At 36.5% G+C, this 23,284-nt stretch overlaps 2 protein-coding genes across 4 annotated transcripts in view; one reads left to right on the forward strand and one right to left on the reverse strand.

Moving 5' to 3' along the window:
* Positions 1 to 713, forward strand: part of SPAG17 (sperm associated antigen 17) — a 233,433-nt gene extending 232,720 nt beyond the window's left edge. Inside the window, exon 49 of the mRNA XM_063651455.1 lies at positions 216 to 713. The gene's annotated coding sequence lies outside the window, so the exon portion shown is untranslated. The remainder of the gene's footprint in view (positions 1 to 215) is intronic.
* The window catches only part of WDR3 (WD repeat domain 3), a 30,799-nt gene that overhangs the window by 4,962 nt on the left and 2,553 nt on the right, over positions 1 to 23,284 (reverse strand). For all 3 annotated transcript variants that reach the window (XM_054466991.2, XM_054466970.2, XM_054466980.2), the window contains exons 2-24: positions 22,009 to 22,211; positions 20,815 to 21,024; positions 18,597 to 18,715; positions 16,924 to 17,002; positions 15,909 to 16,004; positions 14,551 to 14,661; positions 14,266 to 14,367; positions 13,645 to 13,742; positions 12,945 to 13,052; positions 11,840 to 12,070; positions 9,268 to 9,361; positions 6,950 to 7,051; positions 5,593 to 5,678; positions 5,303 to 5,438; positions 4,545 to 4,601; positions 3,358 to 3,458; positions 3,027 to 3,138; positions 2,774 to 2,908; positions 2,441 to 2,491; positions 1,901 to 1,966; positions 1,344 to 1,436; positions 817 to 864; positions 88 to 131 (exon numbers count right to left, since the gene is read on the reverse strand). In XM_054466991.2, the coding sequence (XP_054322966.1) occupies positions 88 to 131; positions 817 to 864; positions 1,344 to 1,436; positions 1,901 to 1,966; positions 2,441 to 2,491; positions 2,774 to 2,908; positions 3,027 to 3,138; positions 3,358 to 3,458; positions 4,545 to 4,601; positions 5,303 to 5,438; positions 5,593 to 5,678; positions 6,950 to 7,051; positions 9,268 to 9,361; positions 11,840 to 12,070; positions 12,945 to 13,052; positions 13,645 to 13,742; positions 14,266 to 14,367; positions 14,551 to 14,661; positions 15,909 to 16,004; positions 16,924 to 17,002; positions 18,597 to 18,715; positions 20,815 to 21,024; positions 22,009 to 22,179 (2,450 nt within the window). In that variant the 5' untranslated portion in view covers positions 22,180 to 22,211. The remainder of the gene's footprint in view (positions 1 to 87; positions 132 to 816; positions 865 to 1,343; positions 1,437 to 1,900; positions 1,967 to 2,440; positions 2,492 to 2,773; positions 2,909 to 3,026; positions 3,139 to 3,357; positions 3,459 to 4,544; positions 4,602 to 5,302; positions 5,439 to 5,592; positions 5,679 to 6,949; positions 7,052 to 9,267; positions 9,362 to 11,839; positions 12,071 to 12,944; positions 13,053 to 13,644; positions 13,743 to 14,265; positions 14,368 to 14,550; positions 14,662 to 15,908; positions 16,005 to 16,923; positions 17,003 to 18,596; positions 18,716 to 20,814; positions 21,025 to 22,008; positions 22,212 to 23,284) is intronic.

Consider the following 23,284-nt stretch of genomic DNA (forward strand, 5'->3'; position numbering starts at 1 on the left):
ATAATTTCTATTTATTTCCCGTTCAGATAAGCACTTCATAAATGTTTGCTGACAGATTACAAAAATTGTGCGTGAGGACTCACTCACCTTGACTTGATCCCTTTAAAAATCTCTAATACATAAGCTGAAGGCTATAAAGGAAGGATTAATACCATTAGTGATACTCTTGGTTGGTTTCTACTAAAGTTCTCTCATTTCTATCTCCTATAAAACAGGAACCCCTCCTTCTTACTTCAGAAAAAGTATTCTAAAATGGCAAGATCTGCATGAGTTTAGAGTCAGCCAGATCTGGGTTCACAATCGAACTCTACCCCTTACCAACTATGCTACAAGTCAAGCCAGATTCCTTATCTATAAGGTGAAGATACCCTGACTCACAAAATTACTGTGATGAGACATGCAATAAAATACTAATTAGAGATTACTAGATAAACATACATTCTCCCATCACTCTTCCCCTCTCTCTTCTTTATCTCATCAGACTGATTTCTGTCAACTTTCCCTCTGAAGGCTGATTCAAAAGTTAATTTAGATTAACAGAATCTTCAGAGGGCTTTGGACACTGAACATAAACAGGCACTAGAAAACAGAAGAATGCCAGTCCAGTCCAACCAAAAAGGCTGGCTTGGGAAGTTACACTAAAGTGGTCCTTTTGAAATACAAAATATCCTAGAGAATGCCAAGATTCAAAAGAGACTTTTAAAGATAAAGTATTCCCAATAATCCATCCCCAAATCATAATGCCTCTACTTCCTTTCTTGTCCTTGTAAGTAACCTTTTAATAACCAAGGGGAAACCGTTAGACATTTTACTCACTGAGATACTGCCATAAGCCATTAGGATGGGGTTGCTGGGAAGTGGAACCTATGAAGAAATTATTAAATCAAGTCATTAAAAAAACTGAGACTTAGGTAGCATTTGTTATAGACAGAGTGGTAACTGTATTTTATAATTTTGAAAAGGGAAAAAAGAGACCCTAAAAAACTGACAGAGTGTAAAAGAATTATCAAGCCTGTTAGTTTCTATAGTACTCATGAATGAGTTTGGACAATGTATTTTATCTAGAAATCTGAAATGGTTACCCTGCCTCCCAAACCAAAGTAGAATGTGGGTTTCTACTCAAGACAATAATCACCTCAATCTGTAATTTCCTTTCCTTCGCTTTCATTAAGACCAAGTTCCCTTCTTCCCACAGTTCCTCAATTTCTTCTAATATAGTGAGTTGGAAAGATTCTACTCCATTTATTGCATATCTGCTCTTAGTTAATAAATCCCAAAACAATGGTTTTTCTCCTTGGGAATTCCTTTTATTGATACTGTAACTTACTGTACTCTCTTATTACCTCTTTCCCTGCAGCTTTACAAATGGCTTTGTGTTCCTTCATTTTTGCAGTTTCTTCTCGGTACAACTCAATAGCTTCCATAATCCTCTCAGCCTACAGAGGATGAGAAAGGAAAGAAATCATCACAACACACTCCATCATCCCAGGACACTGAAACTGGAAGAACTGACTAGAAATTTGCCAAATGAAATAGCTTCAATCCATTTAATAAAGACGTGCCAATAGAGTGCCAAAAAGCATTTAAAGACATTTTTGGTTTTCTTATTTTTTAATGTACAGGGAGGAGACTAAGTGTCATGGACTCAGGTGGGATGATACCTAGACATTCTGAATAGGGCAGGTCCCAGGAACACCTGAAAGGAGTACATATTCATCAAAGAGATTCAGGACTACTCCCATCTTTGGTTACAAGGAAGAAAACAGGTTATAATCCCCATCTTTAAATCTCATCAACTTTTTGCCAAAAAAATGGCTTTCTGGTTGATACAGAATAAAACTTTTACTAAAAAGTTGAGATCTTATTAAAAAACGAGATACCACATTCTATATCAACTTACTGCTTTCACTGTTTCAATAGTTTTCTTTCCAGTAAAGTAACTGTCACCTTGAGTCTCTCCTGGAACCTGCCAGAAACAAAGAAATCCTTAAACAACACTGTTGAGTGGAGTTAAAGAGCTGATAAATTAATCTTACATCCATAAAAAACAGCTATTATTATTTTATGAAAATACTAAGTGTTGTCAGCTACCAGTAACAGAACTTAGCATATGTATTATTGTAAGAATATCCTGCAAATGTTTAAAAAGAGAATATCCAAATTTTCTAATTTTTATTTTCGCGCTACAGTGAATAAAATAATTCCCTAAAGCCTCAATTGCCAGAATAATTATTCAATAGCAAATTTGGTGAATCACTTGAACCACAAAATTAGGATATACAGTTGAAGTGAAAGAATTACACAGATTCTTTATCAGCTGGTGATACCTTCAACTTCTGGCCTCAATTTTAATTCTATTAGAAATTCTGGACATTATAGTCAATTTCAATAAGATAACTATATATGGGGCATAATCTCAAGGTCCCCAAAATTTACTTACTGCTGGTTGGTCTTCTTTGGCCACACTCTCCTCATATTCTGCTTCTCTTTCCTGCCATGAGATAGATATACATTAATTTGAGAGAAAAAAACATGGTCTCTATATGAAAAGAAATGAGGAAGCGAGAAGCTGCTTCTTTGACAACATAATCCCCTAATGGCATCTTTATTTCTGTCTAGCTTCTGAAATGGGTGACAATGGTCTTGAACAGATCTCCTGAAGGTTCTTGGACTTGCAATGAATCAGGTGTAACTGCACTAGACAGAAAACTTCAACTAGGACAGCCTGTCAGATACCTACTGGCATATTTGTAACCAAGCCTAAAGTTCTTACCATCTCCCTTTCTTCCTCAAGAATAAGAGGCTCCCTTGTTCTCTCCCAAAGTCTCAGAGATTTGTCATGGGACGATGATACAACATAGTCTCCACTAGGGCTTACAGCCAAACACCATATTTCCTGGTGATGCCCCTGGAGGAGAAAAAAAAATAAAGAATACCTCATTCATAGACCACTACTTAGTGGGTAATGTAAATATTCTTAGAAGTATTTCTTAAGTACCAAGCAAGCAAAGAAGGCATGTGGTTACCTCCAGAGTCTGTATGTGTTCAAATTTGTCTGCATCCCACTGTTTAATCTTATGATCTTTTCCGGCAGTGAAGAAGAGGTGAGACTTGGGTACAAACTGTAGGTACATCACACTGAAAAGTGACAGAAATATTAAAGTGTCATCAAATTCCAGGTTAGTAAAAAGAGTTTTACACACATAAATAGCTTTTGACTAGCTAGTTCTAGGGTGTCTGACTATATTTTAGAACTTGTATCACTACCTGAGAACACTGAAAAATAGACACAGATGCTCAAGGAAAGTGATACTTACAGGTGACTCAAAGGGAGGCATTTGAAAAGACTATACATACCTGTCATCATGTGCAAAGAGAGACTTGTGGCAGTCCCCAAAGTCCAAACCCCAGATTTTCACATTCCTGTCAGCGGAGCCAGTTGCTATGAGTGCTCCATCCTATGAGAAATAAAAGTAAAACATTACCTTGATTTTTGAATTCTGTATATGAATAAAAAGCTAACCAGAATATTTAACCCATTTCTTTCAAACACATTAAAATGAAGCCAAAAAACTGATTTCATCTCTACTAAAAACACTGAATTCTTTGCTCTTACCTACAGAGGAACTTAAAAAGCTTGTTAAGTAAAAGCATGAACTCTGTGGCTTAAATACTTTCGTACTGTCACAGGGCAGTGCTGTGCCTTGATGTAGGGTTATCTATTTACTTAGATAGGAAAAAGATTTTCTCATCTCTGGCATGGGATTTGGAAAGAAAGTGGGAGAGCGAAACAGAAGAGAAGCTGAGAAAGACTCTACTAGGATGTTTATGTAGCCCACATTCCCTATCACTATTTCTCTTATCTCTCCTATTTCAATGCCTGGTCCAAATGGTTGTCAACATAAAAATAAATAAATAAATAAATAAATACATTTAACATTGTAACTTAACTTTGTTAGTGTGCACTGTCACAGACAGCTATGAGGTCAATTCCTTTCACACAGAATAGACTTTTTTTTTTTTTTTTGAGACGGAGTCTCGCTCTGCAGAATAGACATTGTTTTTAATATACATTGCCACTCCTAATCAAAACTAGATATTGGGAAATAAATGATTTTGGTCAAGAGACCAAAAGTCTACATAGTGTAAAATACCGTAACTATCTAAATATAAATCCGAGCTCCTCAGCAGCATTATCCTTCAGAACAAAAAGGAATGCCTTTTTAAAGTCTTCCATATTTTAGTGTACTCTACCAATTATAGTATTTTAAACAATAAAGTACTATTTGGGAGAGCTACAAGAGGGATAGAGATAATATTTATAAGGATTGACTGAGATAATATTTGCAAAATTATTCTGAAAACATTAAAGTAATATATATAAGATACAATATACATTAATTTGAGACTGTTTTTGGAGAAAGATATGTAACAGAATGATGATAAAAACAAATAATCTAAAATGAAGACATCAAGCCAGAATTAAGAAAGTATCTGCTGTAGAAAAGACAACATATTACTGAGACACTATTTAAACTACTTACATAAGAGATGTCCATGCATATAACAGGCAGTTTGTGTCCATACAGTGACAGAAAAAACTAAACATTAAAAAAACATAATTAATGTCTGTCTATAAAATATGGGTGTAATTTATTACACGTAGGTCTAAAATATAACTTTAAACACATTTTTAAATTGCTTTATATCTGTATTTTCAAAGACAACCCACAAAAGACAGCTTGGCAGGAGTACCTGTGTCCACTACACAGACCCTCCATGTGCTTGCCAAGAATACTGCAGTATAGTGGAGGCAAGGAGTCCCCCAGAAGCTTACTGCCTCAGTCAGATCTCTGGATCTCTTCACTGAAAAGATTCCAGGGCATTTGTTTCACAAAAAAACTCCCAGGCCCAACCTGGTCCTATCAACTCTCTGGGTATAGGGCTCAGTAATCTATATTTTTAAAAGCAACCTAGATGATCCTAATATATAGCCAAGTGTGAAATCACTGCCCAGGACACCTAGCAATGCTCTTATAACTACTTAGTATGACAAAATTTTCTGTCCACAAGATTTTTCGCACATATAAATATAACTTGCTTTGAACAAAATTCATGAACCATAGAATTATTTTAAAATGCTAGCTTCCCTAGTATACTTATATTGCTTTGATTCACACACACGTTTTTAGAAATGTACTATTGCTGGGCACAGTCAAGGCCACTTCTTTATAGCCTCAACCCAAATTCTTAAGGTCGGTCAGTCAGAAAGGGAAAATATCCCCAGGCATAACCACTATACCTTTAAAGTATCAACACAGAAAATTTTCACAGTACAGTCCAGCAAAGACACAGCCAATAGCTTTTGATTGGGAGAGTAACTGACACACAGAACATCTTCATCTAGTTGCAAAGTTCGGGTTTGCTTCACAGAAAGTCTAGCACCACAAAAAACATCAAGAAAAAAATAAATGAGTATACAAATTCAGACAAATCCTAACTCTTTAGAGCACAACAAACGATATGTCAAAAGGCCATTCAATAGCTCCCCATTTTCACTCCAAAAAATGGACACAAAAAATGTCTACTCACCTCTTTTGGGTACTATTTTCATCTTTCACTAACTCAAAATCCCAGAATTTGACAGATTTATCTGCACCACCTGTCACAAAGCCACGCTGAAAATCAAATGAAATTTCAATTAAAAACTATTTTAGCATAAAAACTTTGCTATGAAGATACATTTTAAAAGTCTAAGAAAGTATTTTTATTTAATGTCATGGGATAAAAATTAAGAAAAATGTGGTTCTCCCTAGCCCCTTTCACTGCTCTTTTGGGTCTGCTGCCACAAACCTTATGTGAAAATTTCTACGATCGACTAACATAGGCAGAAATAATAACTAATGAAAAGTTCTAGTTATACTATTATCTAGCATCAAGAAGAAACAAAAACTCTCAGTAAACTAGTTTGAAAAATATACATAGAATGGATAATCTAGATTTGTTTAAAGGATTCACCTCAGAAGGATATAAATTTAGTCCTGCAATGTCCCTGCTTAAAATATTTTTGAAGCTGTTTTCCATTATCAAGAAAATTAGTCTCATTACATGGTAGTGTTAGTGTAAAGTACATAGAACACTGGATCTCAAGTGTCTGTCCTGCCACCTCATAGATTTATAACACAGGAAACAACCTTTCTGTAATCCCTAGTTTTGCTGAAAAAAAGACCACACAGTTTATGGAAAAGATAGAACACTCTACAAATGCAAGATTTATTACTATTTTAGACTCACAGCTGTTTTGTTTGGACCCCAAGTGGTATTAAACACTCTAAACTTCAGAGATTTTTTCCAAAACTAAGACCTACTTTCAATGGATGAAAATTGTCTACCATTGAGAATATTTAAACAAATGGGCCAAAATTTCTTAAGGTGTTGTCAAAAAAAAAATTTCAAGATTTTCTAAGCAACAGCACCATTACTAGAATAAGCATACTTTTGCCAGGAACTGCTCTGAAGGTGAGCACATATTTATTGACTTGTAAGGGCTGACATACTTGCTAAAACTACTAAGCTTATACAGTCATAGATGTTTGTTTGGGGAAAAAAGGGGACCAGCAAAGTCTACTCAGTTCTCTGCATCGTGTTGCCCAAGAGAATATTCCCCCTTAAGAAGCATTACAAAATACTGGCAAAAAAATCATGAGGGTAAGCAATTTGATGTCACGTTGCTGATAAGCAAAAGTAGCCAAACAAGATTTAATTTCATAATGACAGGTGGTCATTTATAAGAAGGCATCATATACTCATTTATAAGAAGGCATCATATACGAACACTAAAGATTAGACCAAAAAAAAAAAAACCTCAGGCTTTCTTTAAAGAAACCCTGAGAGAAATCAGGGTAGCCACAGGGCTGAAGTCCAGGGCTTTAAAATCTGATTTAGTTACCTGATCTGGAGAGAGGGACATGGACCATAAAGCTCCATCATGTGCGTCTATTGTCTCCAGCAGATTCCCTGAAGCCAAGTCATAAAGCTGCAGCTTCCCTGTCTGGGAAGACACAAAATGAGCACAGCTCCAATGAACATACCTACAACCTCCATGATTCATGCCTGCACAATTTAGAAAAGACTTCATAACCAAGCTGCAAAAATGTGATTCATTGCTTAGGAAATGGATCCCACATTCCATGTTCTGTATTTCCTATCAGATTAAATACTATTAAATCCCCTACTGATGTGCTGAGTTAACCTTGGCAGGGCTGCCATAGTGTACAAGTATGGAATAATACCACCATGCAGTACTGGATGCATTACTTTCATTGGTTACACAACTTCAAAAGGAAAATATCATGACCATAGGCAAATCAGAATAAACAAAATAGCAAATGCAAACCTAAAAGCCTTTAAAGTTTAGCCAATCCTTTAAGTGGATGATCCTCTATAGTTATTGGCTTAACCAACTCTTTTCCATCTGCTTTTGGTTTCCTCCTCTGCAATACATTGACAATAAGAAATGGGATAACAACACTAAGGAAGGCAGTGAATTTAAAAAAAATCATAATGGCATAGAAAGCAATCACTCTAAAATTCCTATTTAGAGGTCTGTATATACCATAGTCATGGTGTCAGCATATAACACACACAGAGGCAAAGCCTGCTTTACGATGAGCTTCTGCACAAGGTGGTACAGACAGCATAAGCTAGAAGACTTGAGTACCAGGTCTGCTTTGTGCCCATTGGTAAATTCATCCCCATGAACCTAGTTTTTCATCTGTAAAATGAAATTTATATCACCAATGTTTCAAAGATGTTGTCAGGATTAAATGAGATAATGTACATTAACTGCCTAGCACAGCCAGTAAGCCGACGATTGCATTTTAGTCACATGGGTAGTCTTAAGCAATTAAAAAACTACTTTCCCAACAGCAAATCAGAGATGGACATTTGTTGAAAGAATGAGTGAAAAAGGAAGGAAAGTTTTGAGATATGAATACTGTTTCCTGGCATTGTTCCTAAAATCTCTCCAGCCTATATTTTTTTGTTGAGCAAGAAATATCTATTGTGATCCATACGTTTTGTAATAAAACTCATGTACATATGGCTTTGTTTTATGGGAATAATAATGACAAATACTTGCAAAGCACTTGTCAAAACACTCCATAGACCTTGTTCCATTTTATTCTCACTACTGGTACAATCACTACTGCTATGTCTGCTACCAGCGCTATTATCTACTAGTTATTTGCTGCAGGCTAGTTTCTCTGCTAAGAGTTTTGCATACTTCATCTCTGTGAGATGGGTCAGTAACATCATTTTCCACGAGACCAAGGCTAACAGGGTTAAGGTCACATAGCTAGTAAGTGCCAGAGGCTGGTACCAGTCCATCTGGTACGAAAGCTGCTGTAAAAAAGCAAGTGTCGTCATCCCATAATATAAAGAAACACACTATGACCAGTTATGTGACTTGCTCCAAATTACTCATTTTTTTTTTTTTTTTTTTTTTGAGATGGAGTCTTGCTCTGTCACCCAGGCTGGAGTGCAGTGGTACGATCTTGGCTCACTGCAAGCTCCGCCTCCCGGGTTCACGCCATTCTCCTGCCTCAGCCTCCCGAGTAGCTGGGACTACAGGCGCCCGCCACCACACCGGGCTAATTTTTTGTATTTTTAGTAGAGACAGGGTTTCACCGTGTTAGCCAGGATGGTCTCGATCTCCTGACCTCGTGATCCGCCTGCCTCGGCCTCTCAAAGTGCTGGGATTACAGGTGTGAGCCACCGCGCCTGGCCCAAATTACCCATTTCTAAAGGGCAGAAACCAAATCCAAATCCATGTCTGCTTATTTCCACATGGTTGTCTCCCAATCTGACTAGCACCTAGGAATGAGGACTTGATCAGTTTGTCTTTACTGAATGCTTCTGTCTGCCAAGCATGATATTAGGTACTTAATATATTTAATTATTACCCTTAATATATTTTATCATTAATTAAAACACACTTACATATGCGCTCATAAAAAAACACATGAAAGGATGATCACCAAAATGTTAATGGTGGTTATCTCAGGGTCGTGATTTTAATTTTCTTCTTCATAATTTTTAAAAAATAAAGTAAAACTTCAGTAAACAAAATATGTAATAAACTAACATCCTCCAAGATTACTTAGCTCCAGTACATTTCCAATATGCTAAAAAGAAGAACCAGATTTCTTAACTTTATGAATTTTGAGTAGAAAAGATCCAGATACCCCAGAAAAAGTCTCCATTTACCTTTGTTCCTATGACCACCTGTCTATCACCAGGTACAAAGAATGAGCAAAGTGCATATTCACAGGTCATTGTGCGAATACACTGCAGTGTAGACCTATGAGAAAGAAAAAATAAAGAACTCATGTTAAGAGAATCTGCATCCCCACTTTAGAGGTCAGTGTGTAGGTTTCAATGCACTTACTCAGACAGATCAACATAAAAGAAGATAAAAGTCTTAAAAACCCTTGACTCACACGCAATTATAGTCATGGGAGAAAATACTAAAAAGCACCAAACTTTGTTTACTTTATAAGGCCTCCAAATCCTAAGGAACGGAAATCACACAAAAGCAGAGTAGAAAAGTGTCTGCTGGGCTCCATGGAGCCCAATCTGCCATTACCAAGAAGTGAGTGAGTCTGAAGGATTACAAGTCAAATTAGTACATCATTACATATCCCTACATTTTTTATAGGACCACAAACATTCATTCATTAATCAAATATATATCAAATGTCCACTTAACAAACATTTACTGCATGCTCACTACATTACCAGGTACTGTTCTAGGTGCTGGAGATACAACAGTGGATGAAACAGCAGAGGTTCCTAATCTCATAAAGGTTAACATTCTTTGGGAATAATAAATATGTAAATATTTGGTATATCAGATGATAGGCACTATAGAGAAACATAATGCTGGGGGAAGAGGATGAAGAGTGCAAGGAGTAGGGTAAGAATGATAGGACTGTCATCTGATAAGACACGGAAAAAGCTTATGGATAAATGGGGAAGATGGATTCAGGCAGAAAGAACAGGGAGCACAACAGCCATAAGAAAGGCACATTCTTGTTCTGTTGAAGGAATAGCAAGAAGGCCAGTGTGGCTCTAGTGGAGCAGAAAAGGAGAGTAGTAAGAGATAAGGTTAAGTGTAAGGCAGGTAGAGTGAGATGGAACTATTGGAAGTGATCTAACTTCCACTATAAAAATATTACACTGGCTACTGTGTTGAGAACAGACTATAGAGGGGCAAGCAAGAAAGCAGGGACACCAGTCAGGGGGCTATTACAATAACCCAGATGAGAGATGACAGTGGTTTGAATGGGGTAGTGGCAGTGCAGGTGGTAAGATGAGGCTGGATTTGGGATCAGTTTTGAAGGTAGAGCTGATAGGATTTGCTAACAGATTGGATGAATATGGGATATGAAAATCAACAATGGGCTGGGTGCGGTGGCTCATGCCTGTAATCCCAGCACTTTGGGAGACCGAGATGGGTGGATCACTTGAGGTCAGGAGTTTGAGGCCAACATGGTAAAACTCTGTCTCTACTAAAAATACAAAAATTAGCCAGGCGTGGTGGCACACGCCTGTAATCCCAGCTACTCGGGAGGCTGATACAGGAAAACCACCTGAACCCAGGAGGTGGAGGTTACAGTGAGGCAAGATCACATCAATGCACTCCAGCCTGGGTGACAGAGCAAGCCTCGGTCTCAAAATAAATAAATAAATAAAAGAAAATCAAGAATGGCTACAAGGTTTAGACTACAACAACTGGTAGCAAGTAATCATTTATTAAGATAGGGAAGTCTGAAGGAATAGCAGGTGGGAAGATTTTTGGAGACATGAACATCGTAAGTTTGGTTTGGGACACATAAAAGTTTGAAATGCTTAATTAGACATCCAAGTGGTGACACAAAGTATTTGTATATATGAATTTGATGTTTAGGGAGGAGGTTAAAGCTGGATATAAATTTATGTGTCATCACACAGAGAAAGCTACATGACAGGAGATTACATAAAGTGAGTTTAGATACACAAAAGGTCCAAAGACTCTGCCCTAAAGCATTCGAACACTTAGACATCATAAAGATAAGAAAGATGGAGCGAGGACTGAGAATAAACAGACAGCAAGGGAAAGGGAAATAATGAAAGTCAAAGAGTGTGTCAAAGACAGAAAGTTATCAATTCAAGGACAGAGCATAAAATAAAGCTTTTAGCTCAATAGATGTGGAAACAAGATCACTGATGACAATGACTGTTTTGGTGAAACAGTGGGGACAAAAGCTTGATGGGAGACAGATGAAGACAGAATGGAGAAAACGAATCAGAGAATGGGGTAGTAACTGGAGAGCAATGCAGGGGTGAGAGAGGGTTATTATTTCCTTTAAGGTGGGAGATATGATCATTAGCTTCAAGGTTTTGGAGGTATTTGATTTGACGACAGAAGCAAGGTATAAAACAGTCATCTAGGAAAGTAAAAGAAGGGTGAGAAATTAGGGTACAATTACTGGGCAGCAATAACAGCCTGCTTTTTATTAAGTTTAAAGAGTAGGTAGTATGGTTGTGTGTTTTTCTCTAGCCAAGTACAGTTACAAGCTCTAAACATGGAATAAGCTTGACTTTTTTTTTTTTTGCACCACATTTTAAAAGGCAACTTTTTCTTCTCTAAGCTCCACAGGCTAATGGCCCAAATGCACTAAAGATAATTGTATTTAGAGCCTTAAGAAGTTAATAACTAACCCTTAAGAGTACCAAAAAAAATTAAAAGTAAAGAAATACTACTAACTACAGCTATATAAAACATCATTTCACGAACCTGTTCCATATTTTAATGGAATCAGCTGCAGCTGAAAGAACAGCAATATTGTCTGAGCTGAATGACAAAGTCCGCACATCACTGCGATGACCCCCAATAGTGATTCTGCTTGTCCTGACAGGCTGAGGAGTAGGCAAGGATGGATTCAGTGAATACAATTCCACCAGGTTGTTCTGCAGCAGGAAGACAGCCTTTAACTCTCCTTGAGGTGAATGAATCAAGTCAAAGGATCTGCATAAGAAAATAATCATAAATGTTCTAGCTACCATCTTAGCTCACAAGGTTTACTTTTACCAGGAAAAGGCTTTACAATGTCGTCTATCTATAGAAAGTTTGAATAACTATAAACAATTTTTCAAATAAGAGTGCCCTGAGGCTGGGTGCAGTGGCTCACGCCTGTAATCCCAGCACTTTGGGAGGCCAAGGTGGGTGGATCACTTGAGGTCAGGAGTTTGAGACCAGCCTGGCCAACATGGCGAAACCCCATCTCCATTAAAAATACAAAAATTAGCTGAGTGTGGTGGCACAAGCCTGTAATCCCAGCTACTTCGGAGGGTGAGGCAGGAGAATTGCTTGAACCTGAGAGACGGAGGTTGCACTGAGCCGAGATCATGCCACTGCACTCCAGCCTGGGCAACAGAGCAAGACTCCATCTCAAAAAAATTAAAAAAAAAAAAAAAAAAAAAAAAGAGTGCTCCGAGTATTGAGTAGCAGCTGAGGAAGCTTTTAAGTATTTAAAAAAAAAAAAAAAAAAAAAAAAAACTAGGCTCAGATCCTGGTTCTGATACATACTTTGGTTTTGTGTATGTATTCTTTACAAGTGACCTTATATCCTTTCTGAACGTGGGACACACTTTTCTTTTTCTTAAATTAGCCCAGGAAAAGACAGTAAATGACTAGCTAAAAGGGTACTATAATAATCCAAATACGAGACAAAAAGTGGGCCCATGATTAGGACAACAGGAGCAGAGTGTGACACAGATGTCTCATGACCACCATCTTCAAATATATAATTCATACAGACAGCTTACAAATAGCATGAAAAAGCCAATAATACTTGGTAGCTTACTATTTCTATAACTTCAGATAATTTATTTTTACTCACTTGATTTTGGCAGAAGTTTTGATATTAGTCACCCTCTGGATTTCATCTTGCAGACTCATTTCAACATTAACCTCAGGATCTTCCTCCTCTCCTTTGCAAGAATGTAATCTAGAGGGAAGAAGAAAAGTATACCATGATCTTATTTTTCTAGAAGCAGCTTTGCTCTTACTTAACTTCAAAATCTGGCCCCTCAACCAACAAACTGTGTGATTCTGGAAAAGTCACTCAACCACACAGGATTACCATGATAATTAAAGAACGTAGTATAAGTGGAAATGCTTTGTACACTACAATGTCATAAAGTATTATTTCACTTAATAGGTACCCTTAAGAAATGGGTTCTGAATGCAATAGCCCATAAAATTTCTTGTAACAAGGTCTTTGTAATTCCAACTATTCCACTGAAATGTCTCTGGTTATTTTTCTAATTTCAGGACTTTTTAGAAAACTCATTAACCTGCACTTAACAATCTAACCATGTTAAATAAACCAGAATAGGTCTCAAAAGATTTGCCAAATCAGATGATTTTCTGTCTCTCTGAGACTTGACAAATTTGGGTTATCGATACCTCACAAGTTCTTCTTTAGCTTTTAACGGTAATTGATAAGAGAGTAAATATGAAAGAAGCCAGTTTTTTTTCAGTAACATGGGGCCTACCCAGGATACTTCATTATTAATATAAGTATTAAGAAAACATACTTCGCTTTCTTTCTAGCTTTCTTCATCTTCTTATCCATTTTTTTCTGAATTTCCTCTTTGGAAAGGATACAAAACAATTCTAGCACAGAATCAGTTCCCTAGAAAGGCAAAAGGTTAATGTGAGTCAAGGAGAGGTAATTTGTAATTTACCTAATTCTCAAATAAAAGTAAACAACAAGATTTATTTTTCTTCCCTTAGTAGTTGTATTACCTTGGACAACTTAATCTCTCTGGGTTTGCTATCTCATCTGTAAAATGAGGATACCACTTGCTACTTGTAGCATTGCTCTGAAGGCTAAACAAGAAGTTAAATGCTCTTAAATTGCTTAGAAGAGCAAGCATTTAATAAATGGTTGCTAATAATAATATTGGTGCAAAAGTAATTGCAATTATTACTTTTTAAATGGCAAAAACCACAATTACTTTTCCACCAACCTAATAGTAATTATTAATATTTTTGTTGTTATGCTAATAAAGCTAGAGATTATAGGTCCACACAGTACCATATAATGAATTATTAACATGAGTCAAGAAAAGTCATCTTTACATTGAATATGAAAGAATGAGTGTTTGGAAGGAACAGCCTAGTCCTTGTTATTTTCTCCTAAGTATGATACTCACATGGCAAGCAAGAATCCTGCCTGTCTTGTCGACTGCAAGGTTTACAACTCTGTCTCTTCCTTCCCGCATTATGGAACCAGCTTTTGTGCATGAAAGGATTCGCTACAGAAGAAGCAAGAGCAGATGAAGGTTAGATGTAAGTTCTGCTGAACTTCTGAAAAAAATATAATTCTAATAAGTGCAAGTGACAAAAATATTCCCTAAAGTGATGATTCCCTAAAAATCTGCAATTCTTACTTTCCCACTATTCAACACAATTAAACTTAAGAAACGAAAATGAATTACATCTTCGGGGGCTTCATCCGTCTCAAAGGCACCATCCTCTGCCTCAAGAGTATCTTGTATTCCAGGAGATCCTTTGATTTTCTTGGGGTCTGGTTCTTCCGGGTCTTCAATCTGTTTTATAAAAATGAGAAAATAAAAGCTGAAATAGTATGTTCCAGAAGGCATTTTATTGTTGTTGTTGTTGTTGTTGTTGCCGTTGTTGGAGACAGTCTTACTCTGTCGCCCAGGCTGGAGTGCAATGGCATGATCACATCTCACTGCAGCCTTGATTTCCTGTGCTCAAGCCATCCTCCCAACTCAGCCTCCCAAATAGCTGAAACCACAGGCACGCACCACTGTGCTTGACTAATTTTTAAATTTTTTGTAGAGACAGGTTCTTGCCATATTGCCCAGGCTGGTCTCAAACTTGTGTGTGGACTCAAGTGATCTTCCTGTCTCAGCCTCCCAAAGTACTGGGATTATAGGCATGAACCACTGTGCCTGGCCCAGGAGGTAACTCTTAATCCTGAAGACTTAGAAATCTTTCTTATGGCCAATAATAGCTTCTAATCAGTGATCTCCCTTATCAAACTTCTTCAGTAGCAGGGCAGGTATCAGAACTTATTAAAAACTGACTACATAATATACAAACAAAATATTACTGATTATACTATCTCCAAAAACTTTCTATAGCATAAGGACTACTGTTTAGTGACAATGGTGAAAAAATAATGACCCCACTCTTCACTAACTTCAAAATTTTCTCTGTATTTAGGTGAAAGGTTGACCATATTACAGAACGAAAAATTCAAATTGGCATTAGGAATTGCGAAAGCATTGCAAGACAGGTTGATAAATTTTCTCCTTAAATAAAGAAAAGATAACCCCTAGCCTACTAATGTAACTCCCATCGAAATGGCTGCTGGACACAGCATACACCAAAATTCAGCTAAACCTAAGGTCTGCAAACTTTTCTTCTATGTAAATTCTTTGAATGTCTAAGAAAAAGTTATAGATCTTTTCAGAATATACATATTTATAAACATAAAATTCTACATATATGTTTGAGGGGAAAGGTTCACAGATATTCTGAAAGCCATCCATGGACACCCAAAGGTCCAAGAATACCTGATTAAGAGTGCCACAAACTAAAACATTAGTATTACCAGAAGCTGTAAGCCTAAAGCTAACCTGAGCTCAAATAAATAAGGATAATGAGCATATAAGGAAGAAAAGCTTTTTTAGGTGTTGCAGGTTAATTGGTGTGATAGAATTCCTTCTAATATGATGTGAAGTACTCAATAATTACATCTGATTCTAAATCCAAGGTGCTTATGAAACTTCTAAACATATTGCCCATGATTTTAAGAAGTAATTACCTCTTGCAGATAAGCTATGTCCCATACCCTCAGTTCACTGTCTGAGGCCCCAGTGATGAGTCGCTTTTCTTCTGACACCAGAACCAACCCCCATACCTATAAAATATAAAAAGATTTGAGTAATACGATTTTCAAGAGATTCCAGGTAGCATAATATGACGTTCCAAAAGTCTAAGTTACACCGTAGTGAAATGTCTTTAGCAATTTAAAGGCAAAGAAAAGGCATATCGACAACCCTTTCAAAATGCACTAAGAGAAGTCTCACTTTTACAGAGAAAAAAATGGCCTGCAGTGAAATTGTTACTTTTGTGATACTAGGAGTTTGTCTCTAACCTCGTATAATCAAATTAAGATAATGGCTGTTCAGCATAAATCTTAACTAGAATCCACTCAAATGATGATTTTAAGTCTTCTATTTCTTTGCTTTTAGCAGTGTCTAGCAAATAAAAGGTGCCCCACTAATGTCCATTGCATAACTTTCAGCTTCAAGTATCCGGGAATTAAATAATGAAAATAATATTGTTGCAAATCAACAAAGAATTTAAACTTCTTGTCATTAATTCTAGGTATTACCTTCCTGAATGCCTGATATGAATAAAGCACTGAGGATGCAAAGATGTATAAAAAACAGTCCCTGAACTCAACTGAATAGATCTGTGTTCAAGTAACTATTGTAACAGCTACCATGTGCTGCTTACCTGTCAGTAAGCTAGGTGCTGCACATATAATATCATTAAACTTCCCTACATTCATAAAAGTGGACACTTATTATTTAGAAATGATGAAACTCAGGAATTAAAAACCACGCAAGGCCAATTTTTGCATGTCAGAGCAGCAGTATCTGCTCCAATGGCTGGCATTGCTTCCATCAAACCAGCCTCACTGTCCCTCAAGATGGCATATGATAATTACTGTGTGCAGTAAAAACAAAGAGCCATGAAAGGGGAAGAGAAGAACACCACCTTTTCCCTTTTGCCTTCCCATTATTTCCCTAAGCCCATGACCCTACGCTTACCTCAGTCCGGTGGCCAACCATTGTTTTAAAGCAGTGCTGAGTATCAAGGTCCCACCATTTCACCATGGTATCTTTCCCACTAAAAGAAGGAACAGGAAAAAAATATATATCCTGTTTAGGAAAACTCATTCAACGAATAGGGAGATCCAAAACTCACTGTTGCTTTAAAAGGAACATATGCTTCAATAATGTCTAAAGCACTGATTCTCTCTGATCTTACTTTTGAAAAGCAAAGAATCCTAACTTTCTTTGTAGTTATTCCTGTGCAGAAAATAAAATGTTCCACCTATAAGCACAAGAATGACTTTAGATGCAGAGTACCAAAGAATACAGAATTTGATCCATCATGCCTTCCTCCTATCATTTCCATCATCACAGCACTGGCATTCCCTCAGACAATCTACCATGGAAACATCTTAAGACCTCTCCCACTCCCTTGTCTTCCTGTCCAGTTAGTCTCTTGTCCTGAAAATGCCTCCTCTGTGAAGTTTCTAAGTATTGACTCCTTCTAGTCCATTTCTGTATACCAACCTGAACTTAAGTCCTACTACCTGGATTATTTTAACAGCTTCTCATTTGGTCTCTTTGTCCATTGCTGTTCTCTCATCCCATCCAATGTGCAACTGTCAGATAACCTTAATTTTTAATATTTGCCCTAGCTCAATGTTCCCTGTAGAATCAAAATCAGGCTCTTTGGCAGCATTCTCAAAATTTCCCATTTATTTGTTCTTAACCCCCTAAATATAACCTCTCGCAGCCAATGGCCTCTACTACTCCTGCTCAAACACCTCTTCCCTACCTCCTCACTACATAAATCTAATATAATCCTCCTTCATGAGCAAACTGGAAAAAAACACCGCTCAAAAACCTGATTTACAAAGTCCATCCCATATAACCCCACCTTACAGTGTTATTTCTTTTCCTTTATATTCCCTAAGCTGTAATACATATTTTTTCTCTTAGAACTATAGAATCATTCTCTTACAGAATCTGTGTTATCTGAACAAGACACTAATTTACCTGTATCCTATCCCACAGAAACAAATTCACCATTGGTAAAGCATTTAGCGCTCACAGCTTGTTCTGAGTCATTACTATGGTTCCTCTAATTAATGCCTGGCAAACCTTGGTATCCCAGCTTTTCCTAGGTGGCCATTCTTTAGGAATATTCATTATTATATTAGGTTGAACAACATACAATTGTTGATATTTGATGATTTTTTATGTACACAAATAAAAATTTCAAATGGTTCATCCTAATAGGTGTTCAGAAGGCCTATGAAGTACAGTACATCTCTCCTCAAAAGGCAAGCCGAATTTAACACCTGGTATTCATATCTTCCCTCTGCTCCATATTCTGATTCCTGGCTTTCTAGAGATCTAGAAGGTAGACAAAGCTCATTCTATAATGAGTTTCAAAAGGCTAAGAAACACAGAAAAACTGATATCAAGAGAAAAGAATGACAAATTAGAAAAATGATTTTAAAAATAATATAACTTTGGATAGCTCTGCGATACTACTTAGAAGAAATGGAAAGAAGGAAAGCAGGAGAACAGGAGAGAAAACTAATGCATAAGCATGAGCACACTGCTCATGAGAGAAATGAGTAAAGGAATAAAGCAAATTCTCTCTTCCTAGAAAATAACTGGAAATTAAACCATTATTTCTTTACCTAGTAACTAGCAGGTTCTTTTCTCGTAGAAACAACGCTTGTGTGATGGCATCCTTGTGCCCCTTTAGACGGTACAGACCACTTTCATTGATCACATCCCATACAATAATATCTGTGTCCTAAAGGGATCAAATAATACAGATGAAAAATAGTTTTCTTTACCATATATGGCCCAACTTGACAAACGATGAGACTTAATTATTAAAAAGGCAATACACAGTCCTTACAGAAAATTTGGAAAGCATGGGGAAAGTCCAGGGAAATAAACACCAGCCTTATTCCCACCATCCAGAAATAATCCCCAGATATTGTTATTGCTCTAGTCTTTATGTATAATCCAGGTTATTTTCCTATTAGAAAACTAAAATCATGCCATTCATATCATTTTACAACCTTTTCTTTATTCATTAAATATTATTTCCATTTCTTCCATGTTATTCCAGAGTGTTTACATTTTTAATGATCACATAATAATCAATTCTAAAGCAATAGCACAACTTATTTAAAAATTTTTCTGTTTTAGACATTTAGGTAGTTTCCAACCTTCTGCTGTTATAAATATGCAGAAGTGAACATTCTTATATACGAATTTTTGTATGTATCTCTGATTAGAAAAAACTAAAATGAAAAGCTCTTGGGTTATATGGTATGTTTATTTTTAAAGTTTTGGATTCATACCATCAAAATGATCTCCAGGTTGGGTAAATCTATAGAACCAGCAGGGATATGTATGACAAGGCCTGTTCCCCATTCATTTAACTCTATTATTAGTTTTCTCAAAAACTACTACGAATCTCGTAAGTAAAAAATGTTCAGTCTTAATATTTATTTTAATTTACATTTATAAATACAAATGAGAAATATTTTACATGCTTTATGGTGATTATTGGCCATTAGTATCTCTTTTGAATTGCCAATTCATGTCTTTCTTTTGTCTGTCATTCTTAAGGTGTCATCTCTTATTTGACTGTAAGTTATTAATAGATGAATGATACTAATCCTTTCTTTTTATATTGAAAATATTAAATATTTTAACTTTTTCAGTGTCTTCTGACTTGTTTTTAATGTACAAATGTTTCAAGTATTCCAATCTACCAACAGTTTCCTTTTTTAATTTATTTCTTTGCTAATACATTTAAAGTCCTTTTCTACCTTGCTATCGGATATTTACTTACATATTTTCTAGTTTACTTTAAAATGCTATTTTTTAATAGTTAAGTCTTTAATCTTTGTTTTATTTTGGTATATAGCATGAGGTAAAGCTTTAATTTAAAAATCTCCCCCAAATAGCCAATTGTCTAAGGACTGTTTTACAAGTAATCCATCATTTTTCTACTTATTAAAAACGTCGTCTTTAAAATATACTGATTAGGAATGTAATCATGGATGTGTTTCTGAGACTTCCATTTGGTTGCAATAATCTATTTTGCATTGATACTTGTATTGAAGTATCAATGTGATACTTCTTAAATTATGGGTTTATATGACATTTTAATATCTAAAACCCCTGTTTTATTATTCTTTTCTTCCCAAATTTTGGTGTTTCCAATTCCTTTGCTTTTCCATATTAGGTCAAGTCTAAGTAACAACTAAAACCTTTAAGATATCTATTTAAATATATCTGTATGTATATAAACATATGTCTAAACATAGCTTTAGCTGTATAAATCAATTAGAAAACACTACCATCTTTTCAATACCTTGTCTTCCCATTCAAGAACATGGATTATATCTCTATAAAAGTCTTCTATTCCATTCTTCACTAAAGTTTCATGGTATTTTTATGTCTGTAACTTAATCTGTTGTGAATGGAATCTTTTACATTTTCTAACTCATGACTTTTGAGATATAGGAAATTCTACTGACTTTACAGAAGTCAATGGCAAATAATTATTATTTTGTCTCTTCTTTTCCAGTCTTTGTTTTCTTTCCTTATTTTACTGTTTTGCATAGCACTTCCACAATAAGAGTTATCATGGCTCTCTTCATCTTATTCTTACACTTAAGAGGCTTTTATCAGAGTATGACAAAATGAACAAAAGGAAACAAAATGAACCTCCCAATTCACACCCATTCTCCTCACTCTATTTCTATCATTATACTACTTTGTATATTGACAGCCCATTGTTTTACCTGACAATTTTTGCCAACAACTTCCTTCAGCATAAGCCTTACATTCCTTTAATAGATCAAAGCCTGGGCTGATTCAAAGGCTCACCTTGGACCCAGATGCCAGTCTGCCTCCTAGCTGATCATACTTCAAGGTAGTGATAGCTGCTTTGTGACCATTGAAGGTCACATTTCCTTCCCCACTCAGGAGACTGAAGATTCGGATTGACCCATCCTCATACCCGACAGCTAAGTGCAGCCCATCTGGGGAGGGGCATAAGCAAGTAACTTCTTGTTTAAGCCCCTGAAGGATAAGAATCTGAAATCATAAAAATTAAAAACAATGTAGAAGAGTTAAGCATGAACTCAAGGGAAAAGCATAGGAATACTCAGGCACAGTAAAATTAAGAGCACCAATAATTCCAAATTACTCTTATGAATAAAAATGAAACTCCACAATCCATTTCAAGTTTTTTAATATAGAAATTAGTATTTGTACTAGGCAATGAAATATTTAAGAAAAGGCTTAATTATTTTCTCCAAAGCCCTACGTTGATGTAATACATATAAAAACTCCCTAGGCAATAAAATAAATTTAATCCCTTTAATCTAAGTCTTAACCCTAGAACAACACTACCTGATTTTCAATAAAGGGTTATAAATTCCTTTAACTGAGACCCATTTTATAAGAAAACAATCTGCATGGCAACAGAGTACTGCAGTGGTTTTAACCACAAAGGAGTCTTGGTGGCAACAAGAATCAAAGTAGTAACCTCTTGGGAATCACAAAATGAATGGACAATATCAAAACGCCTGTATTTGGTTTGGCAAAAGTGATAGGCTTAGGGAATTCAGTCACACAAAGTATCAAAGTCTACTTTAACAACACTTGGGCATTATCCATATTAGAAAAAGATTCTGCCAACATAGACTAACCTTCTTTTTACATGCCTAATATTTTATAACCAGCTATAAGCATAAGTCGAGCTTGAAAAATAGAATTGGTAGAAAAAAAATACATCAGGAATAAATAATTACTACAAATAATGACCTGTAAATATTCCAACAAACAGACATCTAAGAAATAAGCTCCTATTTCATTGTGGTTTTCAGAATTTAGTGGAGAAGAACACAAAGGAACTTGATGCTTGGCTAGCTAGACCTAAAGGAAAAAGATTTCTCTTCTAAGGGCACAAACACACAAAAAAACTCATGATAAATAAATCAGAGCTCCCCCACTTCTACTACCTCTCCATCCTCAAGTACCAATAAATCAGTATCAAACTGGTCACTTTAGGCTCACCTTCTCTCCTTTCCTTAAGTCCCAGATGAAAACATGTTCACAAGCTGGTACTGCCACATAACGTCCTTTCTCACCACGAAGCGTCACAAAGACAATATTACCTTTTTGGCTGCCGATAACGCCAAAGACCGCACTAGCAACATAGCGTAGGTACTGCTTGGTGAGCCCCATGTTATGATGTCTGATGTCACAGGTGAGGCAATCTGTGCATATAAACAAAGAAAACTAAGCTCCTTGGGTGCGTTGGTTCTACTAGGTTAGTAAACACCAACTGTTTTTTGTTTTTGAGACAGTCTCACTCTGTCGCCCAGACTGGAGTGCAGTGGTGGGATCCCGGCTCACAGCTGACTCTGCCTCCTAGGTTCAAGCGATTCTCCTGCCTCAGCCTCCCAAGTAGGTGGGACCACAGGCATGTGCCACCACACCCGGCTAATTTTTTTTTTTTTTTTTTTTTTTTCAGTAGAGATGGGGTTTCACCATATTGGCCAGGCTCGTCTCGAATGCCTGACCTCAAGTGATCCATCCGCCTCGGCCTCCCAAAGTGCTGGGATTACAGGTGTGAGCCACTGTGCCAGAACACCACCAACTGTTTATCATGTCATTAAAAGCATGTAACTTGTGACTTCTTAATCTTTATTTACTTTAAATGAATCATTGACCTAAAATACCTGGACATCTTCATTTTTTATTCACTGTTGACTCAATATAATCCCTCCTTCCTCAAATTCCAAATTAGTCACATTGTCATGCCCACCTCATGCATATCTGACATTACAGGCTCAATGCAGCTAAACTAATTTACTTCTGCCCATTCAACCAGCATCAAAGCTTTTACACAGAGATTGGCAGTCTGAGACTGAACATATTTTTCAGTGAATATCTATTGAAAACCTACCAATTAGACAGGCACCATTCTAGACACTGAAAATACACTATTAATAAGGCAAAATCCCTAATCTCATGGTACTTACCTTCTCAGTACAGTGGTTCTCTAACTCTAGTATACATCCAAATCACCTGGAGGGCTTATGAAAACATTGCTAGAAAACACCATCTCATCTCTTCTCCCAGCACCTGTTTCTGATTTCATAAGTCTGAGGTAGGGCCTAGAATTTTTCATTTCTAACAAGTTTCCAAGTGATGCTGCTATTGCAGTTCTTGAACCACACTTTGAGAACTACTAGTACATGAAAGTCTGTCCTTCATTTCAAAATCACAGCAGCCACTTACCCTTGGCATAGAAAATGGTTGAGCAACTTGGCACACTACTTTTGGA

The sequence above is a fragment of the Pongo pygmaeus genome, chromosome 1 (genome assembly GCF_028885625.2).
Source record: "Pongo pygmaeus isolate AG05252 chromosome 1, NHGRI_mPonPyg2-v2.0_pri, whole genome shotgun sequence".
NCBI classification, from domain to species: Eukaryota; Metazoa; Chordata; class Mammalia; order Primates; family Hominidae; genus Pongo; species Pongo pygmaeus.